The 17598-nt window shown below is 52.7% G+C and overlaps 1 protein-coding gene across 1 annotated transcript in view; it reads right to left on the reverse strand.

Moving 5' to 3' along the window:
• Nucleotides 1-4270: 4270 nt before the first annotated feature.
• CHMP4B (charged multivesicular body protein 4B) overlaps nt 4271-17598 on the reverse strand; it is a 35449-nt gene continuing 22121 nt past the window's right edge. Inside the window, exons 2-5 of the mRNA XM_064167766.1 lie at nt 12399-12576; nt 10708-10822; nt 9605-9731; nt 4271-5252 (exon numbers count right to left, since the gene is read on the reverse strand). Of these exons, the coding sequence (XP_064023836.1) occupies nt 5185-5252; nt 9605-9731; nt 10708-10822; nt 12399-12576 (488 nt within the window). The 3' untranslated portion in view covers nt 4271-5184. The remainder of the gene's footprint in view (nt 5253-9604; nt 9732-10707; nt 10823-12398; nt 12577-17598) is intronic.

Below are 17598 nucleotides of genomic sequence, written 5' to 3' on the forward strand. Positions count from 1 at the left end.
TGCCAGGCTGGAAGGGACCCCAAGGATCATCTGCTTCAACCTTTCTAGGTCACAGTGGAGCTGGAATCATAGAATGGATTAGGTTGGAAGGGATCTCAAAGCTCAGCCAGTTCCAACCCCCCTGCCATAGGCAGAGACACCTCCCACTAGAACAGGTTGCTCAAGGCCTCATCCAATCTGGTCCTGAGCATCTCCAGGGAGGTTGTGGAGCACAGAATCACCCAATGTGATCTTTGATCACATTGGGTGATTCTGTGCTCCACAACCTCCCTGGGTAGCCTGTGCCAGTGTCTCACCACCCTCAACCTGTGCCAGTCTCTCACCACCCCCAACCTGTGCCAGACTCTCACCACCCTCACTGCACAGAATCCTTTCCTACCATCCACTTTCAATCTCCCCTCTGCCACTTCAAACCCATTCCTCCTCCTCCTGGCATTACCAGACCCTGTCAATAGTCCCACCCCAACCTTCCTGTAGCTCCCTTCAGATCCTGCAAGGCCACTCCAAGCTCTCCTCCAAGCCTTCTCTTCTCCAGCCTGCACAGCCCCAACTCTCTCAGCCTGTGCTCACAGCAGAGCTGCTGCAGCCCTCTGAGCTGTCCCAGCACCCTGCCAAGCTGAGCCTTTAAGCTATCCAATGGAGAGGACTCTACTGCTTCCCTTGGGAGATGATTCCAATGTCTCCTAGTTCTTCTGGGAGGGAGGAAATTGTCTTCTGGAGTCCAAAGGGAATCCCCCAGCAGTAACTTGTGCCCATGAGCTGCTGGTGCTTGCTGTCAAGCACTCAGTCTCTTAAGTCACAGAAGTTTGAGACACTTCAGGGCTGACACAGAAAGCATTGTCTGGTCGCAGACCTCCCTGGGAGATGCTTTCCAGAGCAGAGTTCTACCTGAGCTGCTGCTCCTGGGCTGAGTTTGAGCCTTGGCAGGGTGCCCTCAGCAGCATCCATCGAGCCCAGTGCCAGCTCCTCTGTCCAGAAAGGCAGCTTTGCCTCCAAGTGTTCAAGCAGGATACTGCAAGGACAGCCTGAGCTGGTCCCACCTCCTGCAACCTGCGTGTGAGAGCAGCAGGCAGGGGACAAACAAGGAACCTGCTAGGATCAGCCAGTCCAACCCTTCAGCCAGCGCTGCCAGGTCACCACTAAAGCACGGCCTCAGCCCCGCAGCTCTTCAGTCCCTCCAGGGATGGGGACTCCACCACTGCCCTGGGCAGCCTGTTCCACAGCATCTGGGTGATGCCCAGTGCCAGGACAGGGGGCAGTGGGTGGGAGCTGAGGCATAGGAAGCTCCAGACAGACACGAGGAAAGATTTTTTCACTGTGAGGGTGCCAGAGCCCTGGCACAGGCTGCCCAGGGGGGTTGTGGAGTCTCCCTCCAAGAGCTGCCTGGATGTGTTCCTGTGGGGTCTGGTCCAGGAGATCCTGCTCTGGCAGGGAGGTTGGACTGGCTGAGCTGTGGAAGTCCCTTCCAGCCCCTGACCTTCTGTGACTCTGTGACTCTATGCTAACTCCTTCAGTGAACAAATAGTTGCTCATGTCCAAAATTAGAGACAATTCAGGGCAGCAGGACAAGCTTTTGGGTTGTGCCTCTGTGCTTGACAGCCCAGTCTAAACCCCACTGGTGCCTGGGGCATTTGGGACCCTCCAGCCAGAGTGTTGCCTACCCAGGATCCCACTAAGTCCTAGAAGTCTCAGTCTCACCTAAACCCAAAGCCATCTCCTCCCTTGGGCCCACGGGTGAGTCCCTGGGACTGGCTGCCCCTGGTCAGGACAGGAGCTGTGAAGGTGCCTGACTTTGGAGTACTCACTGTGGATGGGGAAGATCTGCCTGAGCCATTTGGACCTGCATGCCATGTCCCTGCTCCCTGCTGACCAACCTCTGGATCCCTCTGCAGAACCTCCTCACAGCACATTAAGAGATCCAGCCATGGAGAGTGAGGAGCATCTCCCCTTTACCTCTGCAGGTAATGAGTGCAGGAGCTGGAGTGTAGGTGAGGAGCTGAGCAAAAGGCAGGAGAAACCCAGCAACACCAGAAAGGTGACCATGAGCTGGCCCCAGGTGGGCAGGAGAAACCCAACAACACCAGAAGGGTGACCATGAACTGGCCCCAGGTGGGCAGGAGAAACCCAACAACACCAGAAGGGTGACCATGAACTGGCCCCAGGTGGGCAGGAGAAACCCAACAACACCAGAAGGGTGACCATGAACTGGCCCCAGGTGGGCAGGAGAAACCCAACAACACCAGAAGGGTGACCATGAACTGGCCCCAGGTGGGCAGGAGAAACCCAACAACACCAGAAGGGTGACCAAGAACTGGCCCCAGGTGGGCAGGAGAAGAAACCCAACAACACCAGAAGGGTGACCATGAACTGGCCCCAGGTGGGCAGGAGAAAGCCAACAACATCAGAAGGGTGACCATGAACTGGCTCCAGCTCCAGCTGGATCCAGCCAACCCTCCCTCATTCACAGCCATGGGACAGCCAACAGGGTTGGCTCTTGGCCACAGCTCCGAGATGACAGGTAGGAGGATGTCACTGGGTTGCCATGACAAAGACAAAGAGAACCAAAACAACCAGCAGGGGAAAAGGGGAGCGCGGATGGAGCACAGAAGTGTCAGAGTGCAAAGCCCTCAGGGAAGGGCTGAGCCTCTCTGTCACACCTCTGCATTAGGAGCTCAGCTAAAGCCACACACCCGCTGCGGTCAGAGGCTCCAGGAGGTTGATTGGGTTTAGTGAGCAGGGTGAGAGGTAAAGAGAGATCACAGAAGCTCACAGGATCACTGGATGCCAGCCTGGGAGGCACCCCAAGGATCAGCTGCTCCAGCTCTTCCAGCTAAGAGCAGTGGTGAAACAAAGCAGCCCAGCACCCTGCCCTGCAGAGATCTGCCAAAGGCCTGATTAGGCAGCTGCAAGTGCTGCTGGCACCTCTGGGCATGCAGCCACAGCACCACAGTAACTCGACAGGCTGCCACACACTGGGGTACCCACAGAGGTGTGGTGATGCCCACAGTGCTTCCCAGGGCATCAGCAGCCCAGGGAAGCAGGGAGGGATGGGCTGCCTGGGGAGCCACCACAAACTGAGGTGGTTCCTGGGGGGCTCCAAACTCAAGTGCCCTCCAGAGCAGGCTGCTTTGCTGCCTCTGCACTGGACCTGTGAGGGCACAGGCCCTGCAGCAAGCCCTTTGTGCCAGTGAAGTGTCCCCTGAGAGCCCATTTCTGACATCCATTAACTAAGGAGCACATCAGCTTCCAGCTCCTTAGTTAAGCAGCCAGAGAGTGCTTTGCCACACCAGCAGCTAATGGAGCCCCTCTGCTTTGCTGCCTGCTTAACATCACACTGAAGGTTCCTGCACTTGAATGCATCTTGAAACAGTCCCAGAAGGAGCCTCTGTGAGGGAGAAGACCAGGAGAGGCACACAGAAAAGCCTGAAATGACTTTCTCTTGCAACAACTTCCTCCTCACATCCAGCCCAGACCTGCCCTGCCACAGCTTGAGCCTCTGTCCCTTTCTGCTGCTGCTGGCTGCCTGGCAGCAGAGCCCAACCCCACCTGGCTACAGCCTCCCTGCAGGCAGCTGCAGGCAGCAATCAGCTCTGCCCTGAGCCTCCTCTGCTGCAGGCTGCACCCCCCCAGCTCCCTCAGCCTCTCCTCACAGGGCTGTGCTCCAGGCCCCTCCCCAGCCTTGCTGCCCTTCTCCAAACACCTTCCAGCACCTCAACAGCTCTCTGCAATTCAGGAGCCCAGAACTGGACACAGCACTCCAGGGGTGGCCTGAGCAGTGCTGAGCACAGGGGCAGAAGAACCTCCCTTGTCCTGCTGCCCACACTGCTCCTGAGCCAGCCCAGGATGCCATTGGCTCTGCTGCCCACCTGGGCACTGCTGCCTCCACTGCAGCTCCTCTCTCCCAGCAGCCCCAGCTCCCTCTCTGCCTGGTTGCTCTTAGCCACTCTGTCTCCATTCTGTAGCACTGCTTGGGCTTGTTGGGTTGTTTCACAGAATCAAGCAGGTTGGAAGAGAGCTCCAAGCTCACCCAGCCCAACCTAGCACCCAGCCCTGCCCAATCAACCAGACCATGGCACTAAGTGCCCCAGCCAGGCTTGGCTGCAACACCTCCAGCCACAGCCACTCCACCACCTCTGTTTCTCCACGAGTGCTGTCTTGTGACTTTCTCCACAGGTGATGCCCTCTGATTTCCTACACCAAGCCATGCCCTGTGACTTAAATCCCAGCCAGCTGGCTCCAACAAAGAAAATGACAAGAGAGCAGCCAGGGCTGAAAATTAATCAAGATATTTAATACAGTGCAATCCATAGGAGTTTCTGTGTGCATGTATCTGAATGGGTTATCAATTATCACCAAAAAGAAAACCAAACCAAAAAAAGGAACCAAAACAAAAGCATCAACATCGTAGTGCTAGGTAGAAAAAAAACCCAAATGTACAACTGAAACTGAATCCTTCCCTCCCCCTCCCTTCCCTCCCAGACTGCCAATCAAGATCACCAACTTGAAACAGGGACAGTGACAAGGCTGTGGCGGTGACAGACACGAGGTTGGCCACACATCAGTCCAGGGACACAAAGAGAGCTTGCCAAGGACTAAAAACCTAAAGCATTCTTGCACCTAAAGAGGAGAAGCCACCCATGGGTGGCTCAAGACTTCAAATGCTTTACAAGACTTCTAGACACACTAAAACTGACTTAAAACCAGAGCAGGGCTAGGGCTGGGTTGTTTAATCAGCTTATTTCGCTTCAACACAGCCCAGACTCTGAAGATGAAGATCCAGCAGTGGCAGCAGCACAGTCCCAAAAAAGCTGAAGGTTTGATTTTGGGGTTTATTTTTTCAAGCAATCACCTTTTAGTTCTGGTTTTTCTACACCAATTGAACCGTATCAGCTGCAGGCAAATGCCTCCTGCTCCCCCCACCCCCCCCTTTTTAGCCTTCCCTTTGGGCAGACCATGCTAATGCAGGACAGAAAGGAAACATGAACCCAGCAATGCAGTTCCCACTGCTTTGGGTTAAAATTAAAAGGTAAAGACATTTTGCTTCTGCTTTTTTTCTCCTCAACACAACACATTTGCACCCAGAACAGGTAATCAAAGTCTTTTGTTTTGTTGTGACTTTTTTTTTGTTGTTGTTTGTTTCTATTCTTGGGGTTTTTTCTTATTCCAGCCAGGTAATTGTTGTGGTTACATAGTTCCTGCCCAAGCTTCCAGCTCTTTCATGTCATCATCCTCTTCTTCTTCTTTCTTCTTGGCTGCAAAATATTAAAAGGAAAGAAGATGAGTGAGAAGCTTAGCATAGAATCAAGCAGGGTGGAAGAGAGCTCCAAGCTCAGCCAGCTCAACCTAGCACCCAGCCCTGCCCAACCAACCACACCATGGCACTAAGTGCCCCAGCCAGGCTTGGCTGCAACACCTCCAGCCACAGCCACTCCACCACCTCCCTGGGCAGCCCATTCCAATGCCAATCACTCTCTCTGACAGCAACTTCCTCCTCACATCCAGCCTAGACCTACCCTGGCACAGCTTGAGACTCTGTCCCCTTGTTCTGTCCCTGGCTGCCTGGCAGCAGAGCCCAACCCCACCTGGCTACAGCCTCCCTGCAGGCAGCTGCAGGCAGCAATGAGCTCTGCCCTGAGCCTCCTCTTCGGCAGGCTGCACCCCCCCAGCTCCCTCAGCCTCTCCTCCCAGGGCTGTGCTCCAGGCCCCTCCCCAGCCTTGCTGCCCTTCTCCAAACACCTTCCAGCACCTCAACAGCTCTCTTGAATGGGGGAGCCCAGAACTGGACACAGCACTCAAGGGGTGGCCTGAGCAGTGCTGAGCACAGTTGCTCACAGAAGTCTGTCTGATGTCTCCAGTATCAGAGTTTCTCTCTCACCAAAATTAATCATAGAACCACGCAGGTTGGAAGAGAGCTCCAAGCTCAGCCAGCCCAACCTAGCACCCAGCCCTGCCCAACCAACCACACCATGGCACTAAGTGCCCCAGCCAGGCTTGGCAAGAACACCTCCAGCCACAGCCACTCCACCACCTCCCTGGGCAGCCCATTCCAATGCCAATCACTCTCTCTGCCAGCAACTTCCTAACAACATCCAGCCTATACTTCCCCCAGCACAACTTGAGGCTGTGCCCCCTTGTTCTGCTTCTGGTTGTCTGATTCCATCTAGAAGTCCCCCAAAGAGGACCAGCTTTGGGCACTGCAGGATAAGAAAGACATTAAGGTGCTGGAGTGGGTACAGAAAAAGGGCAACAATGCTGGTGAGAAGTTTGGAGAGAAGGTCTGGTGAGGACAGGCAGAGGGAGCTGGGGTTGTTTAGTCTACAGTAGAGGAGGCTTTGGGGAGGCTGTCACTGCTCCCAATAACTCCTCAAAAGGAGGCTGCAGTGAGGCTGGTGTTGGCCTCTTCTCCAAAGTAACCATCAAGAGGACAAGAGGAAGTGGCCTCCAGCTGCACCAGGAGAGGTTTAGGTTGGATATTAGGAAAAATGCCTTTCATGAAAGGTTCTCAGGCACTGGAACAGGCTGCCCAGGGAGGTGGTGGAGCCTCCATCCATGGAGATGTTCAAAAAGCAAGCAGATGTGGCACTTAGCTACACAGCCTAGTGGCCATGGAGGTGCTGGGTAGAAGGTTGGACTTGATAATGTTAAGAGGCCTTTTCCAACCTGAATGATCCCATCAGAATTAGGAGACTTCTAACTCCTGTGTTGGGTCAAGTTTTTCAACCCCTTGGCAACCAGCAAGACCTCCAACTCCTCTCTTGGGTCAAGCTCTCCAACCCCTTGGCAACCAGCAAGGCCTCCAACTCCTCTCTTGGGTCAAGCTCTCCAACCCCTTGGCAACCAGCAAGGCCTCCAACTCCTCTCTTGGGTCAAGCTCTCCAACCCCTTGGCAACCAGCAAGACCTCCAACTTCTCTGTTGGGTCAAGTTCTTCAATCCCTTGGCAACCAGCAAGGCCTCCATCTCCTCTGTTGGGTCAAGCTCTCCAACCCCTTAGCTACCAGCAAGACCTCCAACTCCTCTGTTGGGTCAAGCTCTCCAACCTCTTGGCAACCAGCAAGACCTCCAACTCCTCTGCTGGGTCAAAATCTCCAACCCCTTAGCAACCAGCAAGACCTCCAACTCCTGTGCTGGGTCAAGCTGTTCAGCACTGGGTAGGTGCTCCTCACCTCCTGCCACCCTCCCCACTAGCTGCTTGGTAGTGGATGCTCAGCAGCAGGCTGCAGGCTGCCTTGTTGTCAGTTTTTGGGTCCTTCCAGGGCAGTAAATGCTGCTATTTGTCATAAGCTGCCAAGTCCAGTTTCTGGAGATGAGAACCATTAACTCAGCAAAAAGGTTTTTAGCCCAGGAATAGCTGCAGTGATTGTGGAAAATACCAAGGCAAAGATGTCATTTCCTCAGAGTGGTTTTGTTCCCAAGGGGGTAAGAGAGTCAAACAATTCACACTGATTCCAAACCAAACATTTGTGGAAGAGAACTGACTCAGCTCTAAGGCAAACTCAAGTCCCATCACTTACTTGTACAAGTTTGGAATTTGCTTTGCTATATTAAGCTCTTCCCAACTCAGCTTCTGCCTGAATTCCTTCTAACAGCAACTCAGCTGACAGGCAACAGCAAAAACTAGAATCTCATTTAGACTAAGTCAGGATCCAGACAGCTGCTGAGATGGGGGAAAGCAGGAGAGCTGAGGTCCATTTTCCATTCAGTGGATCCAAAGGAGGGAACAAAGTCAGCTCCAGCTCAGAACACACATTACTGACTGCCAAAAGACTAAGCCTGTACCTGCCCTGTCAGGTAAAGCAGTGCCTCTGAGAGTCCAGCTCATGAGGACCAGAACTAAACTTTTAATCCCAGTGCACATCAAATCTATTTTAAAGTGGAAAACAACTCAGGTTTAAAAAGAATAAACACACAACCCCCCCCAAACACACAACAAAACCAAGCAAACCCCCCCCAAAGAAACAACAATCAACCCAAATCCCCTCCAGTCACCAAGCCAGAACACAAAAAACACCAAACAACCTCAAAACCAAGCAAACCCCCAAAGAAACAACAATCAAGCAAAACCCCCTGTCACCAAGCCAGAACACAAAAACCACCAAACAACCTCAAAACCAAGCAAACCCCCAAAGAAACCAAACACAATCAACCAAAATCCCCACCTGTCACCAACTCAGAACACAAAAACCACCAAACAACCTCAAAACCAAGCAAACCCCCAAAGAAACCAAAAACAATCAACCAAAATCCCCACCTGTCACCAGCCCAGAACACAAAAAACACCAAGCAAACCCCCAAAGAAACCAAAGCCAATCAAACCAAATCCCCTCCAGTTACCAAGCCAGAACACAAAAATCACCAAACAACCTCAAAGCCAAGCAAACCCCCAAAGAAACCAAAACAAATGAACCCAAATCCTTACCAGTCACCAAACCAGAACACAAAAAACACCAAACAACCTCAAAACCAAGCAAACCCCCAAAGAAACCAAAACCAATCAACCCAAATCCCCTCCAGTCACCATGCCAGAACACAAAAAACACCAAACAACCTCAAAACCAAGCAAAACCCCCAAAGAAACCAAAACAAATCAACCGAAATCCCCACCTGTCACCAGCCCAGAATACAAAAAACACCAAACAACCTTAAAACCAAGCAAACCCCCAAAGAAACCAAAACAAATCAACCCAAATCCCTACCAGTCACCAAACCAGAACACAAAAAACACCAAACAACCTCAAAACCAAACAAACCCCTAAAGAAACCAGAAACAATCAACCCAAATCCCCACCTGTCACCAACCCCAGAACTCAAAAACTCCCAAATAAACAACAAAACCAAGCAACACCCCCCCCAAAGAAACAACAACCAACCCAAATTCCCACCTGTCACCAGCCCAGAACACAAAAACCTCTGCCAACAAGCCCCCCAAAGAACCAGCAGCCAAGCCACCAAAATGCCCAGCTGTCACAAGCCAGCAGCCTCAGGTTTCCCAGCTGCTGCTCTGGCAAGCTTAGATCACAGAACCCTCAACTGGGTTGGCTTGGAAGGGACTCTACAGATCACCTAATTCCAAGCCTTTTGTTGAGGCAGGGAAGCCTCTCAATAAGACTCAGCTGCTCAAGGCTTCATTCAGCTTGGTCTTGAACACCTCCTCCAGGAAGCTCCCTGGGAAACCTATTCCAGACTCTCACCACCTTCAAACTGAAGAACTTCATCCTAAGCTCCAGTCTAACTCTGCTCTGTGTCACCTTCATACCCTTCCCCCTTGTCCTGTCTCTAGACACCGTTACAAAAAGTCCCTCTGCAGCTTTCCTGGAGGATCCCTTCACGTACTGGAAAGCAGCTCTAAGGTGTCCCCAGAGTCTTCTCCAAGCTGAACCCCCCCCCCAGCTCCCTCAGCCTGTCCTCACAGCAGAGGTGCTCCAGGCCTCAGGAACAAGCAGGTTACCCCCATGGAGGTATGGTGCTGGATGTGGTTCATGAGGCCATTTGCAGCAAAGCCTCTGCACTGCCTGCAGGTAGATCTGCCCCATCTGAGGAGCTGGCAGCTAAATCAGCCTCTTTAGAACAACCCCAGATGCCTCTGGTAGAGGGTTCACACATACCTGGCTTTGATGGTATTGATATTGAGGGCACATTTGGTAGTGGTACTGTCTCAGGACCACTGATTTCCAGCAAGTTTTTGTCTAGCTCTTCTTGTTCTAGTTCCTCTAGTTCTGCCATGAGTTCATCCTGAGGGAAAAAAGGGAAGAAAGTCACTTAGCTGGTCAAGATTACTCAAGAAAGCACCTTAAATACACAGGATCACAGTAAATGGAGTCTGGTTCTTCATCTGGATTCCTCTGGATGATCTCTCTGAGGATGAGGAAAGCAGCGAAGAAGAAAGTCCATTCTCAGATCAGGCCATCCAGACCCTTCTCAGCACAAAAGCAGGGTCACAGGGGCAGGAAGGACTGGCAGGAACAGCTACTAACAGGTTCTAGGAGAGGTCTGATATCCCAGCACCACATCTAGACACATGCAATATGCAGGTCTTGAAAGAAACATCTCCTATGAGTCCCCATCCCTGGAGGGGTTGAAAAACCACCACAGATGTGGTGCTAAGGGAGGTGGTTTAGTGGTGACCTGGCAGTGTTGGGTTAATGGTTGGACTCAATGATCTTGAAGATTGAGGAGGGCAGGCTTAGACTAAAGAGGAAGAAAGGGCTCCAGGAGAGCTGGGGAGGAACTTCTGACAAGGGCTGGGAGTGGCAGGATGAAGGACAATAGTTTTGAGCTGGGAGAGCAGAGACTGAGAGTGGAGATGAGGAAGAAGTTCTTTCCAGTGAGGGTGGGGAGACACTGGCACAGGTTGGACAGAGAGGTTGTGGATGCTGCCTCCCTGGAGGTGTTCAAGGCCAGGCTGGATAAGGCCTTGAGCAACCTGGGCTGGTGGGAGGTTGGAACAAGATGGCAGGGAGGGATTGGAACAAGATCAAAGGACCACAGGGTCACAGGATCACAGGAGTCAGAGGTTGGAAGGGACCCCCAGAGACCATCAAGTCCAACCCTCCTGCCAGAGCAGGACCATTTAATCTAGTTCAGGTTGCAGAGGCTGATCCTTGAAGGTTCCTTCCAAACCAAACCATACTATCCATCTATGAAGCTCAGGGCTCTATTCCAACCTCAGTGATGCTGTGATACAAAGAGAGGCAAATTCAATGCATACCTCATCAAACTCCTCCCCGAATCCAACTGGCTTGGAGATGGCTGTTGAAATCTCATCTGCCAGCTCTTGCTGCTCTGCAATGTCCTGCATTAATTCATCTACTTTATCAATATCCCTGCAAGAGAAAGAATTCAATACAGTCAGGCACTTTCCCCATCAACACATCAGACTCTGCTCCCTGGGATTGGTAGCAATGTCACACCATGGGGATATTTACAAGGTCCTTTCCCAAGGTATCAGCTTGGAGAAAAGAAGGCTCCAGGGAGACCTTAAAGGAGCCTTGCAGTAGCTGAAGGAGGCTACAGGGTTGCTGGGGAGGGACTTTTAACAGGAGCATGTAGTGACAGGATGAGGAGCAATGGATTGAAGCTTGAGATTGAAGAGAGATCAGGAAGAAATTCTTCACAGTGAGGGTGAAGAGACACTGGCACAGATTGCCCAGGGAGGGGCTGTGGCTGCCCCCTCCCTGGAGGTCACAGTATCACAGTATCATCAGGGTTGGAAGAGACCTCACAGATCATCAAGTCCAACCCTTTAAGGTGTTCAAGGCCAGGCTGGATGAGGCCTTGAGCAGCCTGGGCTTGTGGCAGATGTCCTTGCCTGTGGCAGAGGGGTTGGAACTGGATGATCTTTAAGGTCCCTTCCAACCCAAACCATTGTATGGTTCTGTGAATCCTTTCCATGCAAGTCTGAATCCTACTCCTCTGCATTCCCCAGAACTCTGTGTATGGTTTCCTTACTCTCCCTAACAGCCCAGCTGACAGCACTAACACCCTGAGCCTCCAGGTGAAGAGCTTTTGCTCTGCTTCACTGCTATGAACAACCATCTGCTCTCTCCCCTGCCCCAGCATTATCCCAGCTACAGTGTTTGCTTTCAGAGCAAGTACAACACAGCCAGAATGCAGCTCAGCTTTAATTACTGCTACAGACACAAGCTCCACTGCACAGACTGAAGTTTGACTCTTCCCTTGAGGCTTAGAATTCTTGCTACTGCCTAGGTGCAATCTGTAACTGGTGCAGCCTCCCACATGCTTCAGACTGTACTGCAGCTGTTTGTGTGCCTCTTTTGGACACAGGCAGTGGCTTTGAGCCCTTTAAAGTGGTGGCAAACTGGGAAAGCATCAATGCTTGCATGTTTTGCTCAATGCTGAAGCAGAACAAGTGTTTCCTGTTTCAGTCAGAGCCTTTTAAAAGAAGATTTGGCTATTGCAGCTCTGCTTCTGGTGGAGGAACACTTGGCCTTTAGCAGATCACCACATGACAGGCTGAGAGAGTTGGGCTTGTTCAGTCTGGAGAAGAGAAGGCTCTGAGGAGACCTTATTGTGCCCTTCCAATATCTGAAGGGGGCTGTAGGAAAGCTGAGGAGGGACTTTTTAGGGTGTCAGGACTTTTCAGGACTAGGGGGAATGGATCCAAGCTAGAGGAGGGGAGACTGAGATTAGACATCAGGAAGAAGTTCTTCACCATGAGGGTGGTGAGAGCCTGGAACAGGCTGCCCGTGGAGGTAGTGGAAGCCTCATCCCTGGAAGACTTTAAGGCCAGGCTGGATGTGACTCTAGGCAATCTGATCTAGTGTGAGGTGTCCCTGAGGCAGAGGGGTTGGAACTGGATGACCCTTGAGGTCCCTTCCAGCCCTGACAATTGTGTGATGACAAGCTGAAGGGGCTAGGGAAGGCAGAGGAGTAACTCACATGTTGTCATGAGCAGCTTTCATGGCTTTAGCAGCAAAGCCCATGTTCTTGAGCACTTCAGTGTTGGTGTTGGCATTCTCCAGGGCTTCCCTCTGGAACTCAATCGTTGACAAGGTGCCATCTATCTGTGCCAGCTGCTTCTCGTACCTCTTCTTGCGCTTCAGGGCCTGAAGAGCAGCTAAAGAGCAAAGAAAAGGAGAAGGGGGATGAGGTTCATGCCCAAAACAGCAATTCTCTTTCTGTACCAAATGCCAGAGAAACACCCAGTGAGCTCTGCTCTTTGCTGTCCACCTCTCTTCTGAGATAAACTAAGTTGCCCAAGCCTTGTGCCTGCCTCCTTCAACAGAACTTGCTGAAGGGTGGCCAGAAGCCTACTGCCCGTGGTCTGCAAGCCAAGAAGCAACTCAAGGAGGAGTGGTTCAGTCACTCCTAGAACACAACATACTATGCTACAACAAGCAGCAGGCTGCAAGAGGGCTGGAGACTCTCCCCTGTGGGGACAGCCCCAGAGTTGGAGCTGTTCAGCCTGGACAAGGGGAGGCTCCAGGGAGACCTTAGGGCAGCCTTCCAATACCTGAAGGGGCTACAGGAAAGCTGGGGAGGGACTTTTTGCAAGGCTATGTAGTGATAGGACAAGAGGTAATGGCTCCAAACAGGAAGAACCTGGATTTAGATTAGACATTAGGATGAAATTCTTCCCCAAGAGGGTGTGAGGCACTGGAAGAGGTTGCACAGAGAAGTTGTGGAGGCTCTAGGCCTGGACTGCTCAAAGCCAGGTTGGCTGGGGCCTTGAGCAACCTGGTCTAGTGGAAGGTATCCCTGCCTGTGGTGGGGTGGGTTTGGAACTAGATGATCTTTAAGGTCCCTCCCAACCCAATCCATTCTGATGTCCCTGTGATAACAGCGTTCCTGCAACACAGGCAAAGCAGCTCCTCTCCCAGCAGCAGGCTGATCCTGCAGGCTCCTCATGGACTCAGATGCCATCCTGGGAAGCTTGACAGTCCTTCAAGATAACATCCTGCTCTCCAGAAGCCCAGCATCCACCTCCAGTTCTGCATCTGGTTATGAACATGCTGTATGTGATGGCTTTCAAACCACACTCACCTATGGCAGCACCAACAAGGACTTGCTGAAGGTACAGCTGAGGCTGCCAAGCCCATGGAGCAGCACAGGTCACCTCCAGCCAAAGACCCAAGCCTCTTCCACTGCCTTTCTCTTCAAACTACAGTAAATCTGCCACTCCTCTGGGCCCAGCCCAACAGCCAGGAGTGGGACCAGGACAGGGCTTTTGTGTAACACAAAGCACAGTTGTCTGCTCTGCAGAATCAGAGAAGCATGGAATGGTTTAGGTTGGAAGGGAGCTCAAAGCTCAGCCAGTTCCAACCCCTCTGCCATAGGCAGGGACACCTCCCACTAGAACAGGTCACTCAAAGCCTCATCCAGCTTAGTTCTGAAGTCCTCCAGGGAGGTTGTGGAGCACAGAATCACCCAATGGGATCTTTGATCCCATTGGGTGATTCTGTGCTCCACAACCTCCCTGGGTAACCTGTGCCAGTGTCTCACCACCCCAAACCTGTGCCAGTGTCTCACCACCCCCAACCTGTGCCAGTCTATCACCACCCTCACTGCAAAGAACCCTTTCCTAACACCTAGTTTGAATCTCTTCTCTGCCAGTTCAAACCCATTACTCCTTGTCCTCTCATTCCAAGCCCTTGTCAATAGTCCCTCCCCAGCCCTCCTGCAGCCCCCCTCAGATCCTGCAAGGTCACTCCAAGCTCTCCTCCAAGCCTTCTCCTCTCCAGCCTGCACAGCCCCAACTCTCTCAGCCTGTGCTCACAGCAGAGCTGCTGCAGCCCTCTCAGCATCCTCATGGCCTCCTCTGCACTGGCTCCAACACTTCCATGTGCTGCTTGTGCTGGGGGCTGCAGAACTGCCCCCAGGAGTGCAGGTGGGGTGTGAGGAGAGAAGAGCCAAGGGGCAGAATCCCCTCCCTTGCCCTGTGCCCACACTGCTCTGGCTGCAGCCCAGCACAGGGTTGTGTCTGGGCTGCACTCACACTGCAGGCTCCTGTGGAGCTTTGCATCAGCCCAGACCCCCAGGGTCTGTTCCTCAGGGCTGCTCTCAGCCATTCCCCACCCAGCCTGGAGCTGTGAATCAAGCACAACATCAGCAGGAGCACTCCAGCTTTACGCTAGGTCATGAAGCGACGAACAACATCACACTGCTGGGAGCTTCAGCCTGGTTCACTTTGTGCTAATGGCTTCATTAAGGGACACATAAAGTTTTCTCCACTCAGAGAGACCAAACTGTGCCCAGGCCATGTGTTTGTACAGCAGCAGCTGCTGGGGAAGTGTCAGGCAGTGACAGGACATTCTGTATGGAGGGGTTTGTGCACCGTGGAGAAGCAGCAGCGGCGCCAGAGCTTCACGCAGCCCCACGTCAGGCACTGCCATCTACTTGCTGGTCCTCACCACAGCCTCCTCTGAGAACAGCTGCACTTTTACCCACACTTCATGCTTAGGTTGTTTCAAACCATGCTGCTCAGTCACCAAACATTACAAGGAGGACTGGAGCAGGGCTGCTGGGGAGCCCTACCCATCCTGTTCCCACCCACAGCAGGTCAGTGGACCAGAACTGCACTCCCCAACCTCCACTTTGCTTCATCAATCCCTGCCTCCATTAACTTCTCACTTCTATCAAGGCTGCAGGGAGACCTTAGAGCTGCCTTCCAGTACCTGAAGGAGGCTACAGGAGAGCTGGGGAAGGACTTCTGACAAGGGCTGGGGGTGACAGGATGAGGAGGAATGAATTTGAGCTGGAAGAGGGGAGACTGAGCCTGCAGGTTAGGAAGAAATTCTTTCGAGTGAGGGGACACAGTGGCACAGGTTGCTGAGGGAAGCTGTGCATGGCCTCTGCCTGGGACCAGGCAATGCAGACTGGTGGGAGATGTCCCTGTCCACACCAGGGGGGTTGGAACTGGATAATCTTGAAGGTCCCTTCCAACCCAAAGCACTTCATGGTTCTATGAACCACCCTGGGTGGTTTTTTTCTCAGCAAAACCCCTCAGTTTCCAGTGTGAAGTAAATATGAGAGACAGCAAAATACAACTCAGCCCTCTGGCACTGCACACATGCAAGAAACGATGTGTGCTGGAAGCCCCAAGTGTCACAAGACCCACCTCTGCCCTTCAGGAAGGCTGCTATCAACAGCAGGCAACCCTCAGGGGACACACCCCATAATTACCCCTTTACTGCTCCCAAGGCTGCAATTTCCCAGGCAGGCAACATCCTTTAGTAGCCAGTGTCAATTCCTGTGGAACTGCTTCAGCAGGACCTGCAACCACCTATTCAGTTGAAAGAACTTCTCCAGCCCAGCAGACAGAACCTGCTGCTGACCCAGAACCTGCTGCTGACCCAGAACCTGCTGCTGACCCAGAGCCTGCTGCTGACCCAGAACCTGCTGCTGACCCAGAACCTGCTGCTGACCCAGAGCCTGCTGCTGACCCAGAGCCTGCTGCTGACCCAGAACCTGCTGCTGACCCAAGAACCTGCTGCTGACCCAGAGCCTGCTGCCACAGCCATCAGGAGCACATTTCTCTGGAAACAGCTGACCTAAGGTTTCCCACAGTGGGACAACTTCCATATCCCAAAGGAAAAAGCCCCAGAAGGCAGGCAGATCACTGGATTGCTGACCTCACTGCTGTCTACAACTACCTGAAGGGACACTGTAGCCAGATGGGGGTTGGCCTCTTCTCCCAGACAACCACAAATAGAACAAGGGGACACAGCCTCAAGTTGTGCTGGGGGAAGTATAGGCTGGATGTGAGGAGGAAGTTCTTCACAGAGAGAGTGATTGGCATTGGAATGGGCTGCCCAGGGAGATGGTGGAGGCACCGTCCCTGGAGGTGTTCAAGAAGAGACTGGATGAGGCACTTAGTGCCATGGTCTGGTTGACTGGCTAGGGCTGGGGGATAGGTTGGACTGGATGATCTTGGAGGTCTCTTCCAACCTGGTTGATTCTATGATCACAGCACAGCTTCTGCACCATGCCTGACACTCAGCACTACCGTGGCACATTCTCTCCCCACGTCCTGGCTGGGTGCTTCTTCTGCAAATAACAGAATCGTGGAATCAAGCAGGTTGGAAGAGAGCTCCAAGCTCAGCCAGCCCAGCCTAGCACCCAGCCCTGCCCAACCAACCACACCATGGCACTAAGTGCCCCAGCCAGGCTTGGCTGCAACACCTCCAGCCACGGCCACTCCACCACCTCCCTGGGCAGCCCATTCCAATGCCAATCACTCTCTCTGCCAGCAACTTCCTCATAATAAAGGACTGTTAAAGGTCGTCTTGTCCCACCCACTGCACTCAGCAGGGACAGCTGCAATTAGAGAAGGTTGCTCAGACACCCAAAGGTCCTCACCTGGAATGATTCCAGGGATGGGGCAGCTACCACCTCTCTGGGCAAACTGGGCCAGGGTGTCACAACACTCAGTGTCAAATATTTCTTCTTTCTAGTCTCAATCTCCCTCTTTTAGTTTCAAACCATCACCACTTATCCTACCACAGCAGGCTCTGCTCGAAAGTCTGCCCCCAGCTTTCTCTTCAGCTCCTTCAAGCACTGAAGCCACCAGAAGCTCTCTCTGGAGCCTTCGTTCCTCCAGGGTGAACAACTCCAACTCTCTCAGCTTAGCTTCACAGCAGACATCAGCCCCACACCCATTTCTTTTTCCTTGTGTTTTTTTTACCTCAACCCTCCCACAGGTTGCACGGGAAGGAAATGCCAGCAGTTGCTGAACCATTTCACACCAGGCTGACAGGTTTACCCCTCCTCATCTGCTGAACTGCCCTGGACTGGATAAAGTGATACAAGGAGAGTAAATTGTTGGTGGGCTTAGATTTTACCACTAAAATAACCCTCACAGCTCTCCAGAGGGATCTGGCCAGGCTGAATGGATGAGACTCAACAAGGCCAAGTGCTGGGTGCTGCCCTTGGGTCACAACAACTCCATGAAGGCTCCAGGCTTGGGGCAGAGTGGCTGCAAACTGCCCCTGCAGGAAAGGAGCTCAGGTTTGGGGCAGAGTGGCTGCAAACTGCCCAGCAATAAAGGAGCTCAGGCTTGGGGCAGAGTGGCTGCAAACTGCCCCAGCTGGAAAGGAGCTCAGGTTTGGGGCAGAGTGGCTGGAAGCTGCCCCAGCAATAA

The sequence above is a fragment of the Pogoniulus pusillus genome, chromosome 29 (genome assembly GCF_015220805.1).
Source record: "Pogoniulus pusillus isolate bPogPus1 chromosome 29, bPogPus1.pri, whole genome shotgun sequence".
NCBI lineage: Eukaryota > Metazoa > Chordata > Aves > Piciformes > Lybiidae > Pogoniulus > Pogoniulus pusillus.